The sequence below is a fragment of the Bubalus kerabau genome, chromosome 8 (genome assembly GCF_029407905.1).
Source record: "Bubalus kerabau isolate K-KA32 ecotype Philippines breed swamp buffalo chromosome 8, PCC_UOA_SB_1v2, whole genome shotgun sequence".
In the NCBI taxonomy this organism is placed as follows: domain Eukaryota; kingdom Metazoa; phylum Chordata; class Mammalia; order Artiodactyla; family Bovidae; genus Bubalus; species Bubalus kerabau.
This window is the reverse complement of record NC_073631.1, coordinates 114,694,726-114,711,581: the sequence shown is the minus strand read 5'-3', so window position 1 is coordinate 114,711,581 and position 16,856 is coordinate 114,694,726. Positions and strand designations below refer to the sequence as shown.

The window sequence follows — 16,856 nt, the reverse complement described above, 5'->3', positions numbered from 1 at the left end:
AATAATATCATTTACTTAAAAAAAAAAAAAATGGCTTTTGGAAAATAGGTAGGCATCCAACCTGACAAGCATACAACTTTACATGCAGAACTAGTTTTCAGTTAACTGGTAGGATGAACTTATCTTGTAAACTGTCCTCTACGTAGTTAGCATCGATTAAAACCCGGGCGACTGTAGGCAACTGTGATCACATGAAGAAATTCGGGGTTGTGCTCTCTGCTGCCACCCAGAGGCGGGGATGGAGCACAGCCGCCTCTTTCATGTCAGAAACAAGCAGCTGTGGCAAGATATGCGCTTTATGGGAAGAACCGGACTCAGGCTTACATATCCCACTCAAAACTTCTGGGGCCTTTTCCCCCACAGAATGACAGCTGATTTATCTTTATCTATTACGGACACAGACACAGCCATTCGCCGTGAAGCAGGACAAAAGCCAGTAGAGGGATGAAAGAAACCCCAAATAGATCTTCTTTGAACTGATTTGTATCAGAGTTATAAACAGTTCAAGGCTTGAAAGAAAAGCAGACGGGCAGGCACTGTCGCTGAAGACGAGAGCAAAGCACAATCGTCCCTTTCTTTTCCCACCTCTGTCTTTTTTTTTTCTCATCCAGCTCCTCAAAGCAGACACCGTAGGAGGTGGGAGCACTCACCGTAGAGGCTGTTGTGCTCTCACACGCCTGCACACGCCTCCCTGCCCGCGGCCACCCCCTGTATTGTCACAAAGCACATTTTATAATGCAAATCACTGTCTACTACATGCCTCATTATTTTCCTCTCTGAATAAAATATGAATACATCAATTATGTGTTCTTCTCTTTCTAAATGCATACCCTTGTAACACTGACCTCTTTCGGCCTTTGTAGTTTTCAGAACGTTCCTGACATTTGTCAGCTGGGTTAGTCCCGAACCTTTCTAACCCAGTCGCTTATTCTCTCAGCGCGTTTCACACTTTCTCTCGCATCTAACTAGCCCGGCCCGCAGGCAGGCTGGGAGGGAGCCCGCACCCGGGCCCGCACTCACCACTGCTTGTAATCCGCGTCACAGTTGCAGAAGTATCTGGGGTCCGTGCAGTTGCGCTCGATGCCGCAGGCACATTTCTGGATTCCAGGCCCAGAGCCTCCCCAGTAGTAGTGCTTCTCGTTGGCTTTGCCAACCCACCAGGTGTAAGGGCTTCCATCTGCAAGAAAGGGGAAAAGCACACTGAGATGGGACCTGCACCCAGCCACTACCACGGCACAGTCACATCCCCCCAAGCCAGGAGCCGCGGCTCTCTGATACCCTGAACACCACTCAGCCCTCTTAGAAATCAGGGCCTTTCAATAATAGAGAAATGCAATAAGAAACTTCAGAGGGAATGGTAAGCTCAAGCTTTCCCACCAGGGTAAGTACCTCTCCCTCTGAAAGATTTTACATTCAAGCTTCAGGAGTTAAGAGGCCTGCTCTGTAAAGTGGCTGCCCAGATGCGGCACACCCACAAAGTACGAGGGTGTGTGCGCCATGCATCGGCTCTCTAACGTACAACTAGGTTCATGGCTACTTGTGCTTTTCCATGAAAGCACAGTCATGGAGATGGCGGACTATCAGAGCTAAATGTGGACTTTCATCATGCCTTAGCATGATCTTATTTTACAAGTAAGCAACCTAGGTACAGAAAGGTTAAGTGATTCTTTCAATTACACAGCAGAGCAGCTCCCAGACTGGAAGTTTGACACTTTTCCTCATAAGACATTGAACAATGCTCAGTATACCATCCTATTTTGTTTTATTATTTGGCCTAATACTCACCCATTCATTCACTTGTCAGACATCCTACTGCGTTTCCTTTATGTGTCAAACATTATAAGAAACTCAGCAGGAACATGGAGGAAAAGATACAGATTGAGTGTGGAATTTAATTATGGAGAGTAGGTGAGGAAAGGAAGTTTCCTAGAAGAGGTAACGTACTGCAGCTATGTCTTGGTAGTTAGGTTACCCAGGTGAATAAGGATGTAAGTGAGACAAGGAGCGCTAGGCAAAGGAGAAAGAGTGTAAAGTTCTATACAGAGCATGCATGTTCACTGATGGTAGAACAGGGCTGAAGAGATAAATCTGAGAGGGAAGCAGGTGTAGGTCACATCAGACAGTGGGTGAAGGCCGTAGCACAACAAACATTGTCCAAATAAGCTATTTTGCGTTGGTTTATTCTTGCTTTTCAGTGTTGATGTCCTCCTTTTTAAGAAAGCTGAACTTCATTCTGAAACTAATGGGAAACCACTGAAGTATTTTAAGCAGGGCATTTTCACGGTCATGTTTGTGTTTGTAAAGATCTGCAGTGAGATGAAAGGCAGATTTCGGGGGATGGAGTCATGGAGGCCAGATGTGATGCTTCTGTGTTAATATCAAAGAGAAATAGTAAGATCACAGTGAAAATGGAGAGGCAGAGAACATGCAAATTGATGAAGGAGGTACAACTGGCTTGCGAATATTGGGATTTGGGTGGGGAGATGGTGTGTGGATTAATCCCAGATTTCTGGCTCAGGTGACTAAGAGGATGGTGATGTGCTTTACCATCCAGTAGATCACAGGGAAGAAGATGAGAAATCTAGAGAATGAAGAAGAAAGGATGATGACCCTCGTACATGAAGTGGGCAACTGGCTCTCAGAGACAGGGTCTCAGGAGCATTCTCTGGGCTGAAAATCCCCTTTTAGGAGCCATCAGCCTAAATCACTTGCAGCAGGAGAGAAGTCACTGGAATCTTTTGGATTCCAGCAGCATTTAGAGAGCAGAAAAAAGGAGGAGCAAGAAAGAAGATAGTCTGAGAGGCTGCAGGAGAAACAAGTAAAGAATTTCCATAAGAGCGGTGTGGTCGGCATTGTCAGACTTCATAGCAGAGTTCATTAAGATGAAGGTTTTAACTTTCCCTTTTAATTTGACAGCTAGACGGTGTTTGTTGAGAGGAGTTTCAGGGGAATAATGGGAAGAAGTGGCTAGGCAGCAGCAGGCAGAGGAGGGAAGGACAGAGAAAGCTGCCCTTGCAGGAGGCTGGGAACTGAACAGAATCTGGTGGAAGCCGTGCGGCCAGTGAACCTGCACTCCACAGTTAAAATCCCCATGTGTGCGGCTACAATCCCATTCTAATCACTCACCACCCTCTCAGCGTGTCAGGTGCACACGTGTCTCAAGCACACATCTGTGCATGTGCTTGTGCTTAGAAATAAAACATTTTTCACTCTGTAAGCTGTCATCTAAACCAGAGGTGCCCCAAATTTCTGGTGCCAGGGACTGGTTTCATGGAAAACGACCTTTCCATGGATCGGGGTTGGAGGCGGATGCTTTGGGGATGATAAAAGTGCATTACATTTATTGCACACTTTATTTCTGTCATGACTACATGTGTGTTAGTCTCTGAGTCGAGTCTGACTCTTTGCGACTCCATGGACTGTAGCCTGCCAGGCTTCTCTGTCCATGGGATTGTCCAGGCGAGGATACTAGAGTGGGTTGCCATTTCCCTCTCCAGGGGATCTTCCAGATCCAGGGATCAAACCCGGGTCTCCTGCATTGTAGGTGGATGCTTTACTGTCTGAGCTACTAGGGAAGCCCATAGTACGTAATGATGGAAATCAGACATTGGATCTCAGAGGCTGGGACCCCTGAACAGTCAACAGCACCTAAGCAAGTAACACAATAAAGGAAGAAAGAGCCATACTGGAACTGTGTAAAAACTGCTGCTCCATCTTCTTAGAGATGCCAGTAGGTCTTCATGTTTGCTTTTTTTTAGAGGTAGGTGATTTAAAGTTATAAAACTGTACTGAGAGTTCAGGCTGGTTGTAATGAATGGAGTAAAATCTCTGAACTTGGAAAGGAGTTATTCAGGTATTCTCTAATTCCATACACATTTCTAGATTTTCCAGTTGCATTGACTTAATTTGGAAAAGTTAACTATTTTTCCCTTTGCCAGATCATTTTTGGCCCCTGATTTTTAAGAACTACATTAGACTTGATCCGGCCAATAGTGGAGAGGGTGATTTCAGCACCATGCTCTGAACGGAGAAGAAGCTAGCTCTTCCATTCTGAAACCCTGCCTCCCAACCTGCTGGGGCCTGTCCCAGTGTACAGGGGGCTGAGTTTTCTTTTTACAGCCAAGCTGTCTTGTTCCAGAAAAACATCTATTTCTGCTTTATTGACTATGCCAAAGCCTTTGACTGTGTGGATCACAATAAAATGTGGAAAATTCTGAAAGAGATGGAATACCAGACCACCTGACCTGCCTCTTGAGAAACCTGTATGCAGGTCAGGAAGCAACAGTTTAGAACTGGACATGGAACAACAGACTGGTTCCAAATAGGAAAAGGAGTATGTCAAGACTGTATATGGTCACCCTCCTTATTTAATTTATATGCAGAGTACATCATGAGAAACCCTGGGCTGGAAGAAGCACAAGCTGGAATCAAGACTGCTGGGAGAAATAACAATAACCTCAGATATGCAGATGACACCACCCTGATGGCAGAAACTGAAGAACTAAACAGCCTCTTGATGAAAGTGAAAGAGGAGAGTGAAAAAGTTGGCTTAAAGCTCAACATTCAGAAAACTAAGATCACGGCATCTGGTCACATCACTTCATGACAAATAGATGGGGAACAGTGGAAACAACAGCTGACTTTATTTTTCTGGGCTCCAAAATCACTGCAGATGGTGATTGCAGCCATGAAATTAAAAGATGCTTACTCCTTGGAAGGAAAGTTATGACCAACCTAGAGAGCATATTAAAAAGCAGGGACATTACTTTGCCAACAAAGGTCCATCTAGTCAAGGCTATGGTTTTTCCAGTGGTCATGTATGGATGTAAGAGTTGGACTATAAAGAAAGCTGAGCACTGAAGAATTGATGCTTTTGAACTGTGGTGTTGGAGAAGACTCTTGAGAATCCATTGGATTGCAAGGATATCCAACCAGTCCATCCTAAAGGAGATCAGTCCTGGGTGTTCATTGGAAGGACTGATGTTGAAGCTGAAACTCCAATACTTTGGCCACCTGATGTGAAGAGCTGATTCATTTGAAAAGACCCTGATGCTGGGAAAGATTGAGGGTAGGAGGAGAAGGGGAGGACAGAGGATGAGATGGTTGGATGGCATCACCAACTTGATGGACATGGGTTTGGGTGAACTATGGGAGTTGGTGATGGACAGGGAGGCCTGGCGTGCTGTGGTTCATGGGGGTCTCAGAGTCAGACATGACTGAGTGACTGAACTGAACTGAACTGACTGTCTTGCTTCTCCCTTCTCTTTCCATCAGAGCAAAGGAACATATCCAATTTCTGATGCTTTTTAATATTGGAAGCTTGGCCGATAATAAACTACTCTTGTTTTCTTTTGATGCAGTCAAGAGTTAAAAGAATAATGCTTAAAAATTGCATTTATGGAAACAATAAAACCTGAGCCGGGTCACTGGGTTAGTAAGCTGCGTTAGGTCTCTGCTGATTCCATCCCTGGCCGTGCTATAGGAAGAGGACAAAGGTGGATGGTGCCACGCTGACATTGCGAAGGCCCCTGGGGCCTTGCAGGCCATAACCTGTCACTGCAAGTGCAGAACATGACCTAGACTGATTATCCCCTCTCATCATCACACTGCACCTTTTCAAGCTTACCTAATGCTAAATTCTTTCTCTTAGAAGAAATTTCATTTACTCTCATTGCTTTGGGAAATTAGGGGATACTAACCCACATGGTGGAGGGGAAGAAACAATCGGAACACCTGAAGAACTGAAGTCAATGTGCTAGCTGGCAGGAAACACCCTTGTCCTGCCTATACATGAAATAGGCAATGAGAGAGTGTCTATCTCAGAACGTCAGTTCAATTTCTGATCGTTCCTTCCAGGCACCAGTAGAAGCAACGTACCACGGTCATATTCTTGTCACAGAGAGTGATGATAAATTGCATGAACCAGAGAAGCTGTGTGGCTCAGGATTCTTTATGAAATCAGGACAACGTCAGTTGAGGGAGCAACCATTATCAGATGCTCCTTTAGCATGGAACTCTGAGAAATGCTCTCTAGGGGAAGCGGAGAAAGATCTAGCTGGTTCCCACCAAACCGACAGGGAGTATCAGGAAGCCCAGGAGAGGGAGTCACACTGTCAAGGTGTCTGGGCCTCGGGTGTTCTAGCAGGAACCCCACGCTCTGCATGGGACCCAGGCTCTGAAGCAACTTCACATGGCAGGCCTCAGGTCCTGCAGGGAGGGACTCTTGATAGACATCAGGATGCAATCCAAGAAGATGATCAGCAGTGATCATGTTTCTCGTGTTCTGTGCAAGGAGACACTCTAGTGACCAGGGGAGAGGAGTTCAATTTCCCAGCTCTTTCCCCACATCCCCTACCTTTTACTCAAGTCACTTTTGTCTTACATTAAAATGTTCCCAGTTAGGGTGGTGCAAAATCAATGTTATTTTGTTCTCCTTCCTAGGAAAGTAAGTTAAGTGCAGTACAAAATGTTTTACTTAGCTGTTTTCACATCTCCCAGGAACAGACGAATGCCAATAAGAACAACACATTCCAGAGAAAAATCAAGTTGTACCCTTTGTTATTAGCACTGGCTAATTTGGTTAAATCAAATCATTATAATTTATTAACTTGGCATATATTTTATATTCAGTGAGAAGAGAATGGTTCAACTTGTGTTGAGCAAAGAACTGCCTTATTTCAGTGCTAGGCTAACGAAGTGCTACTTTTTGCTTAACAGATCATTATTTACCTGTTTAATTGGCTTTGGGGAAAAGAAGTTAAAGGTGATAAAAATGGAAAGACTTTTTAAAAGAAAAGAATAAGAAGTGGTGAGAAAAGAAACAATTTAATTACCCAGTGCTAAGAGTTCAAGAATTTCTCTGAGCTCGGTATATGAAGATTTTTGCTAACTGCATTGAGTAGGAGTAATCCTTGCAACAAGATTATGTACTGATAAACCATATTTGAGGTTAACTAGAAGCTAAATTATGAAAGTGAGGGATATTATATTAAGACAGCCAGATATGGATTGAATTAAATGTGATCACGGCACTTTGTACTCACTGAAGACCAATTTTATTATGTTGAGGATTCATTATGGGTTGGATGACTGAAGAAGAAAGAAAGACAAGAGGCAACTTGTTTTCCTCAAATTTAAAGCCAATAGATCTCTGTTATTTTCTCCAATAGCAAGTTGTTTCAGAAACACAAGGGCAAATGCATGGGGACTGCTTGATACAAATGTGGCGCATACCTGTGACTTTCAGTGCATTCTTCAGAACCTTGGAGTTACGCAGAATAACCTAATAATCTACTTACAGAAACAGTATCCTGGCAGAGCTACGGTAAGACCCAGTACTGGCACTGGGCATTTCATTAGTTCCATTCCATCCATTCCTACAGAATATTAAAAATACCAGAAAGGTTTATTGTCTCCAAAATGAAAACTTAAAAGCCTATTTGGAGCTTGATGAAACCTAGCTTTATTATATCTCCTACTATCTGCTTATCTACAGATTACATTAAAGAATCGCAGGGGGCTTTTAGCAGAGGAAACAGAGCTCTGCTTAGCGTCCCCTGCTCCTTTCCTGTGCGCCCTGGGCTCAAGCTATCTGGATTATTTTGGCTGTTTGAAGACCCTGATGGTGTAAGATCTCATTCTAAAGAAAGACTCATACTCTGAAAAATCTCCCAATACACTTCCATTCTTACTGCAGCACAACCCAATCATTTTTTCCTATACTTGATAAACAAATTTCAACTGAACACTCGAATCAGACTACAATAATCCATGGTGACAATATGCTTATTAAGTAACCATAGTAATCCAAGACTATGTCCCAACCATTGGTGCCGAAGAAGCTGAAGTGGAATGGTTCTATGATGACCTACAAGACCTTCTACAATTAATACCAAAAGAATAAAAAGTCCCTTTCATCATAGGGTATTGGAATGCAAAAGTAGGAAGTCAAGAGATACCTGGAATGACAGGCAGGTTTGGCATTGGAGGACAAAATGAAGCAGGGCAAAGGCTAACAGAGTTTTGCCAAGAGAATGCACTGGCCATAGCAAACACCCTCTTCCAACAACACGAGAGAAGACTCCACATGGACATTACCCGATGGTCAATATGGAAATCAGATTGATTATATTCTTTGCAGCCAAAGATAGAAAAGCTCTATACAGTCAGCAAAAAATGAGACTGGGAGCTGACTCTGGCTCAGATCATGAACTCCTTATTGCCAAATTCAGACTTAAATTGAAGAACATAGGGAAAACCATGCTGAAGGCCATTTAGGGATGATCTAAATCAAATCCCTTATACAGTGGAAGTGATAAATAGAGTCAAGGGATTAGATCTGATGGAGTGCCTGAAAAACTATGGATGGAGATTCATAACATTGTATAGGAGGCAGGGATAAAGACCATCCCCAAGAAAAAGAAATGCAAAAAGGCAAAATGGTTGTCTGAGAAAGCCTTACAAATAGCTGAGAGAAGAGAAGAAGCAAAAGGCAAAGGAGAAAGGGAAAGAGGTAGCCATCTGAATGCAGAGTTCCAAAGAATAGCAAGGAGAGATAAGAAAGCCTTCTCAAGTAAAGACAACCTTAACGGGTATAATTATAGACTGTAGGTGCAAAACATTTTGGTACTTGTGAGAACCTTCCTCCCAATGCAAATGACCTAGAGAAGAAGGAAGATAAAAGAGCCCTTACCCTAAGCTCCAGATTAGGCTTGGAGCAGAGAGGAAATTTAGAGGTGCTATAGCTGCTACTACAGAGCTCTCCAAATAATCTGATAGTTATTAACGTGAAAAATCGAGCAGGCCAGAATCCCTTTTTCCTTCAGTAAGAGGTGTGCACAGTCCAAGGGTTGCAGAGCCGTAAAGATGATGCTGACAGCTGTCCTGGACCCCAGCACTGGAAGGAGGAACAGGCCACCAGTTCTGAGCTCTGGGGCTTAAATGGAGGAAGCCTTTCTTCTTCACCATGTGAAATTGGTCCTTAATGCAATCACTTCCAGGCACTGGATCAAGGCAGCCCGTCTCAGGATCCTCAGAGAAAGAGGGGCCTTGGAGGGGATGTCATGGTGTGACTGCTTCTGAGATTTTTCCCTCTAGTGAGAAATTGGTATAGGGAAGGGTTTTCAACTGAGCTAAAATAAGATTCATCTCAGGCTCTTGTGAACCATACAGATTTCCTGGCCTACAGAATGAGAATCTCAGAGGAAAATCTTGAGACCCTGTCACTAATGTCCTGGTGATCCATCCACACACTGACCTGAGGAAATGACAAGGTGGCTTCGGTTCACAGAATAATTGTCCCCTTGGTGCACCAGTCCAGGACCTGTATTCTAGGTTCGATCTGATGAAGTCATAATAGTACTGATCACAGCAACACCTCCATTTAAAATTTACAATTATTTTTTCTCTGAATAATTCAGTCACTATAATCCCCCCTTTTACTTTTTTTTTGCAATTTCATGACCACAATCCTGAGTCTGAATGCCTTTATTTTACTATTTAGAGTAACAGCTTTAAAAATAAAATTAAAAATCATGCATCTTGGCATTTTCATAGGCACAAGAGCCTATCAATTAGCCACCTATAACTTTCCTGAAATCACTTTGCTAAACCAGATAACAATATTCTTTTTTGATTTCCAACCATCTAGTTCTAAGTTATGAGAAGGCAATGGCATCCCACTCCAGTACTCTTGCCTGGAAAATCCCATGGACGGAGGAGCCTGGTAGGCTGCAGTCCATGGGGTCACGAAGAGTCGGACACGACTGAGTGACTTCACTTTCACTTTTCACTTTCATGCATTGGAGAAGGAAATGGCAACCCACTCCAGTGTTCCTGCCTGGAGAATCCCAGGGACGGGGGAGCCTGGGGGGCTGCTGTCTATGGGGTCACACAGAGTCAGACACAACTGAAGCGACTTAGCATAGCATAGTTCTAAGTTGTTCTGTGTTAAGAAAAAGACAAAACAAAGAATGAATCCAGAAATGTCCTGTGGAGTCCATACTGCAGACAGTGATGTGAAGTCGGGAAACTTATAATTTTGAAGTTATAATATAAACATTCAATTTGGCATTAAAGGTGAACATTTTATCTCTCTGTGATTGAATGTCACTAAACTCATTTGATTAGGGCTGAATAGAAATGAATGAAGCTGATTAGCTTCACGTTGCATCTTTCAGAATTACATCAGATTTTACTGTATTTTATTAATTTGAATAGGGACCAAATTTAGAAATGGAGAATTGAAGTTCAGATCAAGATGGACCTGAACTGAAATGCTAATCAATTAAAAATTAATTTCACTGCATAATATTTAAATTTATTTTATTGAATGGAACTTAATAGATTTCAATCAAGGACTGATTCCACTGAGCAGAATTTGATTGAGTTGAATCAAATCACTTTGAATCCTATTCAAATGAATTAGATTTTGTTAATTTGAATGGAACTGAAGTGGCAGATTAGATGGGAGTTTGTAATTCTGAGCACTATTAAAGGGAATAGAATAGACCAACTCACTCTAAGTTAACTTGGCCTCTGTTTCTATAATGGTCTCAGGCCTTCATGTCCCCTCAGCAACTCTGGTTAATCCCTTTGAACCATCGCCCCAGTAACAAATGTGATTAATAATACCAATGTGATCGAATGGAACCACATGCTGTTTGCAGGACACAGGAAAGCACTATTTGAGTCTTTTTTACTGGAAAAACCGTGGCCAATTATTTCAATATTTCTTTTCCTCTTTATAGAACAAATTAAAAAGGAATTAACTGAATTCCAGGAACAATAATTTGTATGAGTACTGGCTGCTCCTTTTATTTTAATTCTCCATTAAATATTGTAGTTATTTGATAAAACATGCCTTCCCTTGGCCTATTATTTGTATGGACTGTCTCGATAGGCTGTGTCTTGATTATATTAATTTTCATTTTATTTTTAAATATAAAACAAGCATCTCATTGGAAAAGACGCTGATGCCAGGAAAGATTGAAGGCAGGAGGAGAAGGGGTGGCAGAGGATGAGATGGTTGGATGGAATCACTGACTCATTGGATATGAACCTGAGCAAACTCTGGGAGATAGTGGAGGACAGAGGAGCCTGGCAGGCTACAGTCCATGTGGTTGCAAAGAATCCGACATGAAAAACAGCAACAATAATTATGACAGCCTTGAGCCTTGATTTCTGATAAGGCAAACAGAATAAGATTAAAAAAATGCACATTAAACATCATAGGAGTGGTTCAGACAATGGGTCCTGTGGGATTTTGCAGAAGTGAGTGATTACCAAGGATTAAGGTACATTGGCGAGCTTTTAAGGACAGGTAGGTTCTAGAAAACTGTAAAGAGGATATGAGCCTTTCAGAATCTGAATGTGGGCTAAGGCGTGATGGTAGGAAACATCCAACTCATTTCAGAAAAGTGAAAGTGGCTCGGTTGTGTCCAGCTCTTTGCAACCCTGTAGTCCATAGGATTCTCCAAGCCAGAATACTGGAGTGGGTAGCCATTCCCTTCTCCAGGGGATCTTCCTGACCCAGGGATGGAACCTGGGTCTCCTGCATTGCAGGCGGATTCTTTACCAGCTGAGCCATGAGGGAAGCCCATGGTTCATTTCAGGAACCATGGGGCAATCAGACTGGTGGGGTCAGTGTGAGAAGCAGAATGTGTGGTTGGAGAAATGATTATGAGTATTTTCATGATATCTGCACTTCAGTTTTTTTAGTAATGAGAAGTCAAAGTTTTCAATGGATATGAGTCTGAGCCAACTCCAGGAGATAGTGAAGGGACAGGGAAGCCTGGTGTGCTGTAGTCCACGGGGTCACAAAGGATCAGATATGACTTGGCAACTAAACAACAACAATCTTGTGTTAAGCCACTCTCTACGGACCTGCATTACTACACTCAATCCTGCTGTGTTTGGCTGTTTTCTGCACTCAGCTCCCCTGTAGACAGGATGCTGCATCTGGACATTGCTTCTGTACCTCCAGCGCCTAGCAAACCTCAGCAGGTAGCTGAGGACTGGCTGTCCCAGCAAGGGGAAGGGTAAAGCTTGATCAACATCAAGGCTTAGTAGGTCACTGATGAACCTGAAGGGCAGTGTCATGTTTCAAATAATCAAACTTCAAGAGGTCAAGGTAATGATGACCTAAGGAAGCAGACATGAATGAACAAAATAGGCAAGCCTCATGAATGGGCTTCCATGGGGACTGGTCCAACCAGAAGCATTTGGACCAGCCAGAAGCAAGTGCAGATTCTACACGACAGCAGGGGTCTTGAACATATTTGTGGTCAAAAAATCAAAGAAATTTACAAAGAGGAGAAAATGAAAGCTGTGATGATTGGGCTGGTATTGATCAAGAGCTACAATCGCTATGATGACTCAGTGTTTCTTCCCAGCGGGTGTTAGCCTGAATCAACCCCACATAAACAGGCCTCTGAGAAGGTCTCAGGCTGGCTTCCTCATCTCCAGGTCACTCTGATGAAGACATTATCAGGGGAGTCTCGAAAAGAACAAGAGGGAAGGATAAGCCTTAATGCCAAGGCTTCTTGAACTAATCCTGTCTTCTCTACTATGTAACAAGTTAAATGAGAAAATAAAAACGGATGACATTAAAATAATTAGCCTTGACCTCTAACCCTGTCATACTACTCTCAAGACAGTACGGTGCTACTATCTGAAAAACATGGGCATCCTTTAACAGCAAAGTAAGTCACTGCTTATATAACGGGCAATCCGAGGTCACAGATCACACCTGCTGTTCAGCGGAGGCAGAATGCCTTTCTTGTTCACAGGGTACCAAACCCGCAGAGTCACTCATTATCCATCCATTACCGGGCCCCTCTCCCGGGGAGCTAAGATGCTAAAGCCTTTCTTGACAGCACAGCAGTTAATAAAAGTGGCACAAATTCAAAGTCCTCTGATCTCACAGAAAAACAGTGAAATGATAAAAATTCAGTAACAATAATGTGTCATATTTTTCAAGTGGGTAAAAGTGATGCTTATTCAAACAGCAAAACCTCTAAAATTTGCCCTCCTTTTTTTTCCCCTCAACAACAAAAGAATTGACACCAGAGCACAGAAGAATTGTTTCCTTGTAACTATTTAACTAAAACTTGTTTTATTAGTCTGCTGATTAACCTGGTGATATTAAATGAAATTCTTCAAAGACCTTCACATCATGTCAATTAGTCACTTTTTTTTTCCCCCAGCAAGGCAACTGATTTCAGCTTGATTATAATGAATGTAACAAATCACACAACGTTCAGATGCATTCTTTGGTTACTGTTGCCTTGGAGCTCTGGATGAGTAATTTTATTAAGATGCCTATTCGGGAATAAACTCCAAAACTTAGCAAAGCCACCTGCCTCTCTCGTTTTCATTGTCAATTTTCCTTATAACCTGCCTGGACTCATTGTCCCACCTTATATTAAGAATAATACCTTTCTCTATTTCTCTATTGCTAACCTCTGGCTTGTCACCGGGCTTTTGTCCTGTTGTTATGCCCACCTGGAGCCAGTCACTCCTTCCCTGGCTGTGCTTGGCTTTCTTCAGTCTTCAGCTTAAAAGTCATGACCTCAGAGATGATGTCTTGGACCATCCATTAAAAGCTGGGGCCTCTATTAAGCTCTTTCTGAGCAGCCAGCTTTTATTGAATTACACTCTTCATCACTATTGCAATTACGTCATTTGCCTGCTTGTTCGCTGTTTGCTGAATGTAAGGCCCTGAGAGCAATGGCCCTGTCTTTCCCACCTCTGCTCCACCTCCTGCTCTTAGCTTGACACCAGGGGTGTTTGCTGCATTTACACTGATAATTATTTTTGTCTGTTGATATTAGACAAATCTTCAAAGTAGCCACAGTCTATTGCTGACTCTTCAATGCAAGTCAATACCCTGTGCCCAAGTGGAAGACACAATCTTCCCTCAGGACATTCTCCACGTCCCACTCCCATCTCCCTAGAAGGCAGAGGGTTATTTCATCTCTTAGGATGGAGATCAGAGTCCCTGTACTTTCTCCTTGTCTCTCATCCACTCCATCATTCTTCCTCCTCCATCTCTCTCAAGTCCCTCCCTGCTTCCTTCCTCCCCTCTTCTATGATTTCCCCCTAATCTGGAGCATCGCCTTAGTCTCCTCTGCATCTCCTTATTCCAGCTGTGTTCACTCTGAGCACATCCTCTCACTCTCCCAGGGGGAGTTTTCACAAAACTGCTTTCTTCAGTAGCTCTTTGCTGCCTCAATGTCAAACCCAGTCTCCAAACCCTTTATAAAAAGGGTTCTGCCTATTCCATGGAAGGAAAGCTATGACAAACCTAGGCAGTAGATTAAAAAGCAGAGACATCCCTTGGCCAACAAAGGTCCATATAGTCAAAAACTGTGTTTTTTCCTATAGTCATGTATGGATGTGAGAACTAGGCTATAAAGAAGGCTGAGTGCTGATGAACTGATGCTTTCGAATTGTGGTGCTGGAGAAGACTCTTGAGAGTCCCTTGGACTGCAAGGAGAATAAACCAGTCAATACTAGAGGAAATCAACACTGAATATTCATTGGAAGGACTGACGCTAAAGTTCCAATACTTTGGCCACCTGATGTGAAGAGCCGACTCATTGGAAAAGACCCTGATGCTCGGAAAGGTTGAGGGCAGGAGGAGAAGGGGGCGACAGAGGATGAGATGGTTGGATGGCATCACTGACTCAAAGGACATGAATTTGAGAAAGCTCTAGGAGATGGTGAAGGACAGGGAGGCCTGGCGTGCTGCGGTCCATGGGGTTGCAAAGAGTTCAGACACAACTTGGCGACTGAACAGCCCCCACCCCCAGCTCCACCCTCTATATTCCCCACTCTAATTGCATCTGCTCCCTCTTTCCATCCTCTGGCTGTTCCAGCCATGCCACCTGCTGCTGTTCCTCAAACATCCAAGCTCACTCCTACCTCAGGTCTTTTGCAGCTGACATCTCTCCCTGGAATCCTCTCTCCCTAATATTCACCAGATCTCGTCCTTTCCATTCAGATGCTGCTCAGTGACACCTTATTAGTGCTGCTCGCTCTTAATAACCTGCCTAGAATAGCATCACTCCTCCCCTTCCTATCCCCTACCCATCCTGTTTACTCCCCAGCAATTATTATTGCCGGATACATGACATACTGCTTTGTTTCTTGATTACTTTCTGTCTTCCCCTCCTCCCACGAGGGTTTAGGATCCATTAGAGCCCAGCTTTTGTTTCTGATCTCAGATAAATACTTGACAGAGTGTGTGTTCAATAAATATTTTTTCAAACACATAAATGCACGTTCTTACTTCTATTTTTTTTGTTCAGTCCAAGCAAGTAATTAAAAGGTCATATGCACATTCTGGATCCTGGTGTTTGGGAATTAAAAATTTTGCTTTGCCTTTACCTTCACTATGCTTTGCTCTGTTGGCTGATAGTTGATTTCACCTGAGGCAACTTTATCCTACCTAATCACAGGTTCCCGTGGCCTCAGGTGATTTCAGAAATACTGCAAGTTGTCTCTGAAAAGTCACAGCAATTATGCCACCTGTGTAATCATCACCAAGCATGATTCGCAGTCAGCACGGGTGTTTACAACTGTGTTGGTCCTTCGGTCAGTCTCATCCATTAGCAATGATCATATTTGCAAACCTTGCATCTTGACTTCGTATTATATCCCAAGGCAGCACTAAAATCAACCTTAATTCTGAATCTGACTTTTCAGGAAGCTTAATAATCTACGCATATCTTACACTGCTTTTTTTTGAAAAATGGTAAACCAAGGACTTGTTTTGACAGTTTGTCATTGGCTATCATTGTGCAGGTTGATTTGAGGGGGATGAGCGGAGGTCCGGCCCAGCCTGCAGTCTGTTCCCGTGGCAGGGTGAGACTAATTGGTCTTCGGAAAAGGACAGTCCATATTCCAGCTAGCACCGGGCTTCCTATATTCTGGGAGACCCTGGTATAAACAGCAGTCAGTGTCAACTCAGCACAGTTTTCTATACCTGCAACATACGTCATGTTGTACAGCCATTATCAGTGTTTAGAATCATAATGGGAGGAAAAGTTTACCAAAGTAAGAAATAAATCTAAGTTGTAAGTTGCCTATTATGTTTGTAAAGGTAGGCAAACCTGAGTTTAAACAAACAAGCAAACAGCACATCACTGCATATATGTGTTGAAACAGAATCTTTTTTTTTTCATGTTTTCTATTAAACTTTGCAGTCAGTTGTGGGGTTGGATTTCTTGGGTTCTATCCTCAGTTCTTTGTGTCTTTTGGGATTGTGCATGCTAAGTCGCTTCACTTGTGTCTGACTCTTGTGATCCTATGGACTGTAGCCTGCCAAGCTCCTCTGTCCATAGGATTCTTCAGGCAAGAATACTGGAATGGGTTGCCATGCCCCCCTTCAGGGGATGTTCCTGACCCAGGGATTGAACCTGCATCTCTTTTATCTCCTGCATTGGCAGGCAGGTTCTTTACCACTAGTGCCACCTAGGAAGCCCCTTTAGGGTTAGAGTAATGTATAATTAAGGCGGATACACTGACAGATTTCCAGGAGATTCTCGAGACACACAGCATAACCATGTGAAGTAGGGGGAAGAAATGTGCTGTGCAAGCTTAGCTCATAACCTGAGGCTCTCCAGACAGACAGACATCGCTGGGCAGTACTCCAGTCCTGGGGGTGTAGCATTTACACCTTCAACATAACATAAATCTTACAGGTACATAAAGGAGACCCTAGAGACTCATGAGGTGACCAGATTATAACTGTGGACATAGAGCACTACCTAGTCTAGAAACCACTGATCCAGGCACCATCTGCTTGGGAGTGGAGCTCAGAAAACTGTCCCATCCCAGACCTTGCTTATTCC

At 43.2% G+C, this 16,856-nt stretch overlaps 1 protein-coding gene across 2 annotated transcripts in view; it reads right to left on the bottom strand.

Annotated features, from left to right (window-relative positions):
* The window catches only part of LOC129659633 (contactin-associated protein-like 2), a 648,365-nt gene that overhangs the window by 384,624 nt on the left and 246,885 nt on the right, over nucleotides 1–16,856 (bottom strand). For both annotated transcript variants that reach the window (XM_055591213.1, XM_055591212.1), the window contains exon 3: nucleotides 1,021–1,177. In XM_055591213.1, the coding sequence (XP_055447188.1) occupies nucleotides 1,021–1,177 (157 nt within the window). The remainder of the gene's footprint in view (nucleotides 1–1,020; nucleotides 1,178–16,856) is intronic.